Consider the following 12384-nt stretch of genomic DNA (forward strand, 5'->3'; position numbering starts at 1 on the left):
GAAACTCCTCTTGTATGAGGAAAGACTAAAATGGTTAGGGCTCTTCAGCTTGGAAAAGAGACGGCTGAGGGGAGATATGATTGAAGTCTACAAAATCCTGAGTAGAGTAGAATGGGTACAAGTGGATCGATTTTTCACTCCGTCAAAAATGACAAAGACTAGGGGGACACTCGATGAAGTTACAGGGAAATACTTTTAAAACCAATAGGAGGAAATTTTTTTTCACTCAGAGAATAGTTAAGCTCTGGAACGCGTTGCCAGAAGATGTGGTAAAAGCAGATAGCGTAGCTGGTTTTAAGAGAGGTTTGGACAAGTTCCTGGAGGAAAAGTCCATAGTCTGTTATTTAGTAAGACATGGGGGAAGCCACTGCTTGCCCTGTATTGGTAGCATGGAATATTGCTACACCTTGGGTTTTGGACCGGTACTAGTGACCTGGATTGGCCACCGTGAGAACGAGCTACTGGGCTTGATAGACTATTGGTCTGACCCAGTAAGGCTATTCTTATGTTACTTAACTGATAATTTTTTAAAATTTATCCTGAGTTTCTCTACTATTGCACTCAATCTGTAAACCGAGTCGAGCCCCTTTTTTGGAGAAAACTCGGTATATAAACCTAAGGATTGGATTGACTATGCCCCTTCTACGATATATATTACTAAACATCTAGTGCAGAATGCTTTTAAGAGAAGAAATCATGGTACAGGGGAAATGTAATGTCAGTAGATCTCACAGAAACTTCAATCCATATAGCCTCAATTGAAATTAGTATATATTCTTTTTTCTCTTTTATGACCTCAGCAGTACAAACTGTGAGAAAGTTTTCATTCACAGTATAGCTTGCACTAAAGTCTTCATCGGTCAGAATTTTCTATCAATATCTTATTTATTTAATTTATTCATTTGTATTTATTTTTCAAAATAAATTAGAAAACTAAACTATAACGATGGCAGTACATGTGGAATCGGCATAACAAAGGGGATTACCTTGATAAAGCCTTATGTGGCGAAACATAGCCTATGTCGGTGAAGAACCCCTGCTATGCTCTGATAAAGAGATGAGTACTTTTTCTAATTTATTTTGAAAAATAAATACAAATGAATAAATTAAATAAATAAGATATTGATAGAAAATTCTGACCGATGAAGACTTTAGTGCAAGCTATACTGTGAATGAAAACTTTCTCACAGTTTGTACTGCTGAGGTCATAAAAGAGAAAAAAGAATATATACTAATTTCAATTGAGGCTATATGGATTGAAGTTTCTTTGATATTTAGCCTTAAAAAATATATACTACCACCTTATATACTTGTTTACTTGCAAAAAAAGTAGATCTCACAAACAGGATAACAGGAGGAGAAAAAAAGTCATAACATACCTGTTATGTTTGGCTGCAAGAGTTTGACTACCCTACTGATTCCAGCAGAAAGGGTACTCGTGTAAAAACTGTTCAAAGCATCAGCACCAGCCTCCAGTTGCAAATGCACTGAACCTTCAAGGGGAGAAGGGAATTCTAGAAATTCAATGAGAAAACAGCCCACATATAAAGTCATTACTTAGTGCTTTCATGTTTAGTTACCAAAGTTTAGTTTTCACAGTAAGGATGATTTTATGTATTATTGAATAGGGAGGGAGGGGTGGGGGATTATTATATTCAATTAGAATGATATAAATTTTAGATTTCTTACATAATATTTAAAATATTATAGAATATTAATTTGTAATGAAATGTTAAACTTTATGCTTATATGAGAGTTAATCAAGTGTGTATCTTTAAGTTCATATGAGTTTAATTGCTACACTTGTTGTAACATTAAAAATGAATAAAGAATTTAAAAAAAAAATAGATTTGATATACCACTCCTGCATATCATGACCTAAGTGGTTTACAATGCAACAATTGATAAAAGAAAGGAACTCCATTGATAAAAGAAAGGAAAGATAGAGACAGAGATAAGATATGTAAATCCTAACAAGCATTCAATGAGGATGAAAATAAAGATTACATTAAAAATAAAAATACCAGTTATTATAAATTATAAATTAAAAAGATTAATAAATTAAAATTAAGTTAAAATAAATAAATTTAATTAATTCCAGTCAGATACTCTCTCTGCACTTGCCTAAATTATATGAAAATCCGCTCAAAAATTGGTCTTAAATATTAGTATTCAAGAAGTGCTTATAAACTTATCTACATTGCTAGAGCTAAACATCCAAATATAGTGCTTTGCTAAGTCAAGTGGCATTTAGAAAACTCCTAGCGACACCTCTCTGTGTCACATTGCAGGGTTGGCTGGGCAAAAAAAAGTACAGGAAAATATTCGACAAAACTGAATGAATTTGAATGAAAACTGCCTAGAGCATGGAAACAATCTGAATGAGAACAGCAGCTCAGCTAAGATTCTTTGGCAAGAGGATGCTGTGCTGCTAGCCAGTGGCTATAACTTTGGCACTAACAAAATTTTTCTTTCTATCCCAACTATAAATGTTGAGGACACTAATACCTCTTTTGTAAAAGGGCTATTGCTTTATTATAAATACATGCAAATTCTATCCCTGCTGTGAAAAACTGAAGCGTGAATGATTGTTAAGGACATGTACTTGATAAAAGATGAAGGAGAAAAACAACAAAAAAATAATTCTGGAAATCAACTAAAAAAAATAATAGGGAATGTGAATATTTTAAAAAAATGACCCACCTGGCACATGGGGCACATTCTTAGCTAACTGATGAAGCCATCTGACTCTCAATGCCCAGTCCTGGTTTGTCGCCCTTTCTGTCACCAATCTAACAGCTGCAGAAATGGCGCCAGATTCCTCCATCCAATTAGCACAGGTCTCTGTGGCACTGAATTGGAGATTCTCTGCACCGATAGACTGCACAACTTTCTGGAGATCTTGCAACACAAGTGGTAAGGTCCTGAAATATTAAATGCCTTATAGTAAAAGAAAGCGTGCATGTCAGAGAACAGCTTTTAAAAATTTTAATGAGCAGACTAATATCTCACCACCCACTCTTCTGGAGGTTGTTATAGGGGAAAACATTCTCCAGGGATTCAAGACAAAGTTAGACAAGTTCCTACTGAACAAGAACGGGCGCTAGTAGGGCTAGACTTGGTTAGGGTACTGGTCTTTGACCAGAGGGCCGCCATGTGAGCGGACTTGCTGGGCATGATGGACCACTGGTCTGACCCAGCAGCAGCAATTCTTATGTTCTAATAGTAATCAAAGAGTTGACGATACGGTTTAAGAAAAGGTTATGTTAAAAGTTGTGGAGAAATTTTGTAAACAGAAAAGTTTTCTAAAATGTTCATAAGAACTGGATCTAGTTTAAGGATGTGTGGGGGCCATTATTCAATTATTATAATGAATAATTTACATTTTTTCCAATTTTGATATACTTGTGGTTTTGGGGTGGGGGGTATTTGGAATTTTCACTAATAATATATATGAATGAAATAAGATATTATATTCTTATGGTATATTTTAGTTATAACTAAAATATACCATAAGAATATACCGTATTTTCGCGGATATAACGCGCACCGTTGTAAAACGCGCACAGGGGTATAGCGCGCATAAATCACGAAGATATGTAAAAAAACTTTTCTATACCGCGCTCAGGCATATAACGCGCATGCTGCCCGACTCTCCTCTGGCCACCCCGACTCTCCTTTCGCTCTCCCCGACTCTCCTCTGGCCACCCCGACTCTCCTTTCGCCCTCCCCGACTCTCCTCTGGTTGCCCCGACTCACCCTGACTTTCGGTGCACTGCCCCGCCTCTCCGTGCCTGTCCCCCTTGAAGTCCTGTCCCCCCTTGAAGGTCTGCCTGTCCCCCCTTGAAGGTCTGCCTGTCCCCCCTTGAAGATCTGCCTGTCCCCCTTGAAGATCTGCCTGTCCCCCCTTGAAGATCTGCCTGTCCCCCCTTGAAGGTCTGCCTGTCCCCCCTTGAAGATCTGCCTGTCCCCCCTTGAAGGTCTGCCTGTCCCCCCTTGAAGGTCTGCCTGTCCCCCTTGAAGATCTGCCTGTCCCCCTTGAAGATCTGCCTGTCCCCCCTTGAAGATCTGCCTGTCCCCCCTTGAAGATCTGCCTGTCCCCCCTTGAAGTCCTGTCCCCATCCTGAAAGCCTGATGCCCCCCCTCGACGTCCGATTCTTCTCCCCCCTCGGCAGGACCACTCGCACCCCCACCCCGAAGGACCGCAGACTCCCCGACAATATTGGGCCAGGAGGGAGCCCAAATCCTCCTGGCCACGGCGACCCCCTAACCCCACCCCGCACTACATTACGGGCAGGAGGGATCCCAGGCCCTCCTGCCCTCGACGCAAACCCCCCTCCCCCCCAGCCGACCCGCGACCCCCCTGGCCGACCCCCACGACCCCCCCACCCCCCTTCCCCGTACCTTTGGAAGTTGGCCGGACAGACGGGAGCCAAACCCGCCTGTCCGGCAGGCAGCCAACGAAGGAATGAGGCCGGATTGGCCCATCCGTCCTAAAGCTCCGCCTACTGGTGGGGCCTAAGGCGCGTGGGCCAATCAGAATAGGCCCTGGAGCCTTAGGTCCCACCTGGGGGCGCGGCCTGAGGCACATGGGCCAAACCCGACCATGTGTCTCAGGCCGCGCCCCCAGGTGGGACCTAAGGCTCCAGGGCCTATTCTGATTGGCCCACGCGCCTTAGGCCCCACCAGTAGGCGGAGCTTTAGGACGGATGGGCCAATCCGGCCTCATTCCTTCGTTGGCTGCCTGCCGGACAGGCGGGTTTGGCTCCCGTCTGTCCGGCCAACTTCCAAAGGTACGGGGAAGGGGGGTGGGGGGGTCGTGGGGGTCGGCCAGGGGGGTCGCGGGTCGGCTGGGGGGGAGGGGGGTTTGCGTCGAGGGCAGGAGGGCCTGGGATCCCTCCTGCCCGTAATGTAGTGCGGGGTGGGGTTAGGGGGTCGCCGTGGCCAGGAGGGTTTGGGCTCCCTCCTGGCCCGATATTGTTGGGGAGTCGGCGGTCCTTCGGGGTGAGGGTGCGAGTGGTCCTGCCGGGGGGGGGATGTATCGGACGTCGGGGAGTCGGCCGGGCAAGAGGGCTTGGGCTCCCTCTTGCTCCGATCGTGGATGCGGGTGCGGGTGGGAGCGCGTGCGAGCGGTCGTTCGGGGTGGGGGTGCGAGCGGTCCTGCTGGGGGGGTGAATCGGGCGTCGGGCGGGGTGGGAACTATGTAAAAAAACTTTTCTATACCGCGCTCAGGCATATAACGCGCGAGGGGTATGCGCGGTACGTAAAATCACGTATAACGCGCGCGTTATATCCGCGAAAATACGGTAATATCTTATTTCATTCATATATATTATTAGTGAAAATTCCAAATACCCCTCACCCCAAAACCACAAGTATATCAAAATTGGAAAAAATGTAAATTATTCATTATAATAATTGAATAATGGCCCCCACACATCCTTAAACTAGATCCAGTTCTTATGAACATTTTAGAAAATGGTGGGGGGTGGGTGATAAATCTTCTTGTTGTATATTATTGTAGAATTTCAAGTGATGCTATGTTCTAATTGTTGTTATTTACTGTACACTTGATGTATATGATAAAATGAATAAAGAATATATATATATATATATAAAAAAAAAAAAAAAAAAAGAACTGGATCTAAGTAGCAGTGATCGAAAATCTTTATCATAATGAGCTGCTTGGTATGAAAGAGTATGCTCGTGATATTTCTTAATTTTGCAGCCCTTAACTGCCGGAAATATAAAAAGGGCGTGTGATTTTCTATTGTTCTTGTGAGACATTATAAGAAATCTTTCTGCAAGATATAGTGGAGCAGCTCCGAAGGCGACTATTACACAAACATCCCAACTTAAAAATCACTCAGGCCTCTATAGGGAGCCAATGCAGCTCTCGATAACAAGGTGTCGCATGGTCATATTTCCTCAAACCATAATCAGTCTCACTGTGGTGTTTTGAACTAAGGTCAATCTAGCCAGATTTTTCTTAGTACTCATCAGACAAATAATATTACAATAGTCAAGTATACTCAAACCTAATGACTGAACTAAAATTTTGAAAGCATCTGCTTCAAAATAAGATCTGACGGTACGCAATTTACACAAAGTGTAGTATCCTTTCTGAACCACTTTATCAATCTGATTTTTCATAGTCAAACATTGGTCGAGAGTAACTCCCAATATTTTAATTGTTGGGCTTATTGTAAATAATGAGTTGATCTTAATAGTTGGTTCACATGGGGTATTTTGTGACGAAATAAAAAAGAATTTGGTTTTGTCTTGATTCAATTTCAATTCTTGCATCCAAGCTGCACAGCACGGAATGACTATCGTAATATCAGCATAGCTAAACAGCTTTAAACCCAAGTTATTCAACGAATGACCCAGTGAGAAGAGGTACACATTAAAAAGTGTAGGAGAAAGTGGAGACCTCTGTGGAATGTATCATTGAATCTGACCTGGTATAATCTTCATTCCAGAAACCTCTTGAACCATGACAAAACTTTACTGTGGATTCCTAAAGCATCCAAGGATTCCAACATCTGAAAATTGTTTGCTGGCCAACATGAAAAGAGCTGATGGTCCCAGTAATTTGCCTTCTCTACCTGTGAAGCATTTATTCCCAAGCCAGCTGAGTCATATTTGCAACCTGAAAGACACCTAAACATACTGGTGCCTTTCAACATGTGACTCCATTTTATTGTGAATTGCATTAGCTGCCAATGGAGGCTCGTGTTTTGTTTAAGTTGGGCTGCTTTTGCTATAAGGTTATGTATGGTACTGCTCCGTTTTATATGGTTAATAGATTCTCTCTAGCATCGTATAAAAATAGTAGAAAGTCTCATGCCCTATTCACCTTTCCGTCAGTACAGGGCTGTAAAAGTAAGAAATTTCTGGACCATACTTTAGCATTCCAAGCAGCTTCACACGACAGAAAATTTTGATTGTTATTGCTTGGAGCTTGTTCTTATAAATATTTCAGAACTTGACTGAAAAACTTATCTCTTTTCAAAATACTTGGTCAAATAATTTTATTTATTTTTTGTCATCCTTAAATTGTTTTTAGTTTATCATCTTTTGTAAACTGCGTAGAACTCATGGTTACGCGGTTAAGAAGTATGATGTTATGTTATGAGAGCCAATTAAAAAATAAAAATAAATCATACTCTTGCTTTACTGATCAGAGAAAAATGGCTTGAAAGTTAAAGATGTAGAACCAGAACAGGATATCATACAATACAAAAAACCTACGTCCCTTCCCCACTTCTTTTTTGTTTGACTTGTGTCTCTTCCCCACTTCTTTTTTCGAACTAAAACAGAATGACATCTGAGTTACAGGACATAGTATTCCTCTAATTAGGAATAATACAAATGTACATCTTTATTTTCTCCAATAGGGGAAGGACAGCAGAGATTCAGTATTAAAAGACTATGGAAGGAGGCTACTGGGAAGAGGAAGGGGATTGCTCAGGCAGTTTCTCTTATCTGAGAACTATGGTACTGAATCTATCTAAAATAGAATTGACAACCAGTGGAAGAGAGTATTAGAGAAAGGTTTTAACTGTGTACCAACAAGAGGCATAATGCATTCTAAATCTGAGTGGACCTTTAAGTTAACTACAAAGTTGAATTTTATCTTCTTTTTTTCACACCAAAAATGAAAGACATACTAACAATTCTGTGATAAGTAATCCATCAAAGTGGATATTGAGAGGTGCAGTTCCCCTGCAATACAAACTTTTGAAAAAAGAAAAAAAAAAGTGGTTCTCGAGAAAAATCTATCATTTGGACCAGAAAGCAAGATGATTTACTATGAGTAAGAAAGAGTCTAGACCTAAGGCCTTATCTCAGTTACAGAAAAACAGAGAAATAGTGATTATCGTACCTGCCAGCAGGTGGAGACAGAGACATATTGACTTTTGGCAGTAGTACAAGTGGATTGTGCAGTCCCATTTACAATCAGTTTGACAAATAGTCAAGCAGAATGCTAACTAGACTGAATAAGAAAATATACCAACTCCATTCTCACATGGAGAAGCCAAATTAATACTCCAGATTGGACCTGTAACCACTGTTGGATACTGATTAGAACAAGAAGGACAAATGGCCAGAGGGAAGGACAAATGCCTGTATCTTGGAGTAATTTACAGACCTCCAAGACAACAGGATGACCTGGATATGGAATTAATCGGTGATATAGAGAATATCACCTTGCGTGGGGACACAGTATTGTTAGGTGACTTCAACATGCCTGATGTGGATTGGGGCACACTTTCCTTTGCTTCCGGCAACAGCAGGAGGCTATTAAACTCTATGAAGGGAGCACGTCTCAGGCAACTGGTTTTGGACCCAACAAGAGATCAGGCAATACTGGACCTGTTACTTACCAATAGAGAAAGTGTCACAGAGGTCTCGGAGGGCGACACATTGGCCTCCAGTGACCACAACATGGTTTGGTTCAATCTTAGGAAAGGTTTCACTAAATCTACCACACTGACCAAGGTCCTCAAATTCAAGGAGACAAACTTCCAAGACATGGGTGACTTCGTTCACCAGGCGCTACAAAGCCAATCAGAAACCGATAGCGTGGAAGAAAATGTGGTCGACTTTGAAAGCCACCATACAGGAAGCAACAAACCGCTATGTTAAGTTAGTAAGTAAACGGCGTAGGAACAATAAGCCGCAGTAGTTCACTGCGGAGATCTCAGACCTCATCAAGGATAAGAAAAAAGCATTCATCTCTTACAAACAATCAGGGAAACAGGACTCTAGAGCAGAATACCTGATCAAGTCAAAAGCTGTCAAAACAGCAGTCAGGGAGGCTAAATTCCACATGGAGGAGTCTCTAGCAAAGAACATCCAGAAGGGAGATAAATCATTCTTCAGGTATATCAGTGACAGAAGTAAAAACTCAGGCGGGATAGTACATCTTAGGAAACCAGACGGAGACTATATGGAAAAGGACTCAGAAAAAGCCCAACTGTTAAATGAATACTTCTGCTCAGTCTTCACCCGAAAAGCCAAGGATTGACTCAGTTGACCCATTTAGTAATTTTGAGTTCACGCCCAGCAGTGTATACGGTGAGATATCAAAGCTCAAGGTTAACAAGGCAATGGGGCCTGACAACCTGAACCCCAGGGTGCTCAGGGAGTTGAGTGATGTCTTGGCGGAGCCGCTGTCTGCGCTCTTCAATCTCTCCCTTAGTACAGGCAGCGTCCCGTTGGACTGGAAGACGGCTTACCTCATTCCACTTCACAAGAAAGGCTCAAAGATTGAGGCAGCAAACTACAGACCAGTGAGTCTAACATCGATAGTGAGCAAACTAATGGAAACTCTAATCAAACACCAATTAGATAAGATCCTGGATGAGGAGAATCTACGGGATCCCCATCAACATGGATTTACTAAGGGGAGATCATGCCAATCCAACCTGATCATCTTCTTTGACTGGGTAACAGGGAAGCTGGATGTTGGCGAGTCCCTGGACATCGTGTACCTGGACTTTAGCAAAGCATTCGATAGCGTACCACACCGCAGGCTGCTGAGCAAGATGAGTTCTATAGGATTAGGTGACACATTGACGAAATGGGTTGGGAACTGGCTTGGAGGCAGGCTTCAAAAGAGTAGTGGTGAACGGCACCCCCTCCGAAATGATGGAAATGATCAGTGGAGTGCCACAGGGCTCGGTCTTGGGCCCGATCCTATTCAACATCTTTATAAGAGACTTGGCAGAAGGGCTCCGAGGTAAAATAACATTATTCGCCGATGACGCCAAACTAAGCAATGTAGTGGGCAAAAGCACAACGGACAAAAATTCAATGCCCGACAACATGCTGCACGACCTACTCCTACTGGAGCGCTGGTCTAGGACCTGGCAACTGAGCTTCAACGCCAAAAAATGCAAAGTTATGCACCTGGGCAGCCAAAATCCATGCAAGACTTATACCCTTAATGGCGAGATCCTAACAAGAACGGTAGCAGAACGAGACTTAGGGGTGATCGTCAGTGAGGACATGAAGGCTGCCAAGCAAGTGGAGCATGCTTCATCGAAAGCAAGACAAATTATGGGTTGCATACGCAGGGGTTTCGTCAGCCGTAAGCCTGAAGTCATTATGTCATTGTATAGATCCATGGTGAGGGCCCACCTGGAATACTGTGTGCAATTCTGGAGGCCGCATTATCACAAGAATGTGCTGAGACTGGAGTCGGTCCAGAGAATGGCCACCTGGATGGTCTCGGGACTCAAGGATCTCCCGTACGAAGAACGGCTAGATAAATTACAGCTATACTCACTCGAGGAGCACAGAGAGAGGGGAGACATGATCGAGACGTTCAAGTATCTCACGGGCCGTATCGAGGCGGAGGAAAATATCTTCTTTTTCAAGGGTCCCATGGCAACAAGAGGGCATCCATGGAAAATCAGGGGCAGGAAACTGCGCGATGACACCAGGAAATTTTTTTTCACTGAGAGGGTGGTTCATCGCTGGAATAATCTTCCACTTCAGGTGATTGAGGCCAGCAGCGTGCCTGATTTTAAGGCCAAATGGGATCAACATGTGGGCAGGGCTGTGGAGTCGGAGTCAGAGGAAATTTTGGGTACCTGGAATCGGAGTCAGAAGTACAAAAAACTGAGGAGTCGGGAGTCAGAACATTTATCTACCGACTCCATTTTTGAACTTGACATACCAATCACGTGCGATTCTTTCAGCTATAGCATCCACTATATACATAGCACAAATGTTGCAAGAGCTTCTGCGGCCTTAGAACCTTGATTAAAAGCAAAAAAAAGGTGGTGTCGAAAATGCTCATTTCTCTCAACTTGACATTCCATTTTAACGATCTGAAAATTAACCAGTGCTGTGGAGTCGGAGTCGAGGAGTCGGAGGAAATTTCGGGTACCTGGAGTCGGAGTTGGAGTCTGAAGTACAAAAAACTGAGGAGTCGGAGCCGGAACATTTATCTACCGACTCCACAGCCTTGCATGTGGGATCTATTCACAGAGGAAAGATAGGGGAGGGTCATTAGGGTGGGCAGACTGGATGGGCCGTGGCCCTTATCTGCCGTCTATTTCTATGTTTCTAAGAACCTTCAAAAACGATCCCAAAGTTCGCCAGTTAGTCAGACAAACTAAATTCTACTAATCTTAATATATTCCCCAACAATCTAAACCAAAACGCCATACTCTTCGTGAAAAATATACTGAAACACATGACAAGGCAGGATATGTGCTGGTTTTAAGGGACTAAAAGAAAGAAAATTAGCAGGTAAGAACCTAATTTCTCTTTCTTTAGAGTCCCTCCAGACTGGCAAAGAACAGATGGGACATACCAAAGCAGTACCCACAAGAATGTGCTCACCGAACACCGCGTCCCAACGTGCCTGAACTTCTGCACGGTAGTGGCGAACAAAGGAATGGAGAGAAGACCAAACCGCAGCTTTACAGATATCCACCCGAATCACACGAGAACTCTCAGCCCAAAAGGCCACCTGCCCCCGAGTGGAATGAGCCTTGAGAAAATCCGAAACAGGTTTCATTTGAAGAAGGTACGCCAAAGCAATAGCCTCCTTGATCCAGCATGCAATCGTGGCCTTAGAAGCACCGTCCCCCTTATGAAGGCCGGTAAGAAGCACAAATAGATGATCCAACTTACAGACATCCAATTTGTGCAACTGTCTCTGCTACAAAGAGCCCTCCCGACTACCCAAGACCGGAAGGGAAACGGAATGGCTAACACAAAAAGGCGAAACCACCTTCAGAAGAAAGGAGGGAACTGGCCAGAGCACAACCTGCTCCCTGGAGAACTCCAGGAAGAGAGGCCTACAAGCAAAAGCCCGCAGTTTGGAGACGCATCTTGAGGAAGTAATGGCCACCAGAAACACAGCCTTAAGGAGTAAGGTCCTTCATAGTGCAGAAACCGAAAGGCTCAAAAGGACAAGCACAGAAAGAACCAAATTAAGATCTCGGTCTGGAATTGAAGGACAAAACGGCAGCCGAAGTAATTTTGCCATTCTTAAGAATTGAATCCCATCTAGAGAAGTGGCCAAATGCCGACCAGGCAACAGACCGCGAAAAGAAGACAAAGCTGCAATCTGAACCCTGAGGGAGGACCAGGCAAGACCCCGCTCCAGGCCATCTTGTAAAAACTCCAAGATGAGGCATAGACACTCGAAGGGGAATCTCGCCACACATGGAACACCACTCTTCAAAAAGACATCAAATACGCACATAAGCTCAAGAGGTAGAAAACCTCCAAGACCCCAAGAAGGTGGCAATCACAATATCCGAATATCCTTTCTTACTTAAGCGTTTCCGTTCAACAATCAAGCCATAAGACAAGAGAGACCTGGATCGAACATGGGAATGAGACACTGAGTTAGGT

The 12384-nt window shown here is 43.2% G+C and overlaps 1 protein-coding gene across 2 annotated transcripts in view; it reads right to left on the bottom strand.

Annotated features, from left to right (window-relative positions):
• The window catches only part of MDN1 (midasin AAA ATPase 1), a 943760-nt gene that overhangs the window by 404337 nt on the left and 527039 nt on the right, over positions 1-12384 (bottom strand). For both annotated transcript variants that reach the window (XM_033936734.1, XM_033936735.1), the window contains exons 49-50: positions 2704-2924; positions 1380-1514 (exon numbers count right to left, since the gene is read on the bottom strand). In XM_033936734.1, the coding sequence (XP_033792625.1) occupies positions 1380-1514; positions 2704-2924 (356 nt within the window). The remainder of the gene's footprint in view (positions 1-1379; positions 1515-2703; positions 2925-12384) is intronic.

This window comes from Geotrypetes seraphini, chromosome 3 (assembly GCF_902459505.1).
Source record: "Geotrypetes seraphini chromosome 3, aGeoSer1.1, whole genome shotgun sequence".
NCBI classification, from domain to species: Eukaryota; Metazoa; Chordata; class Amphibia; order Gymnophiona; family Dermophiidae; genus Geotrypetes; species Geotrypetes seraphini.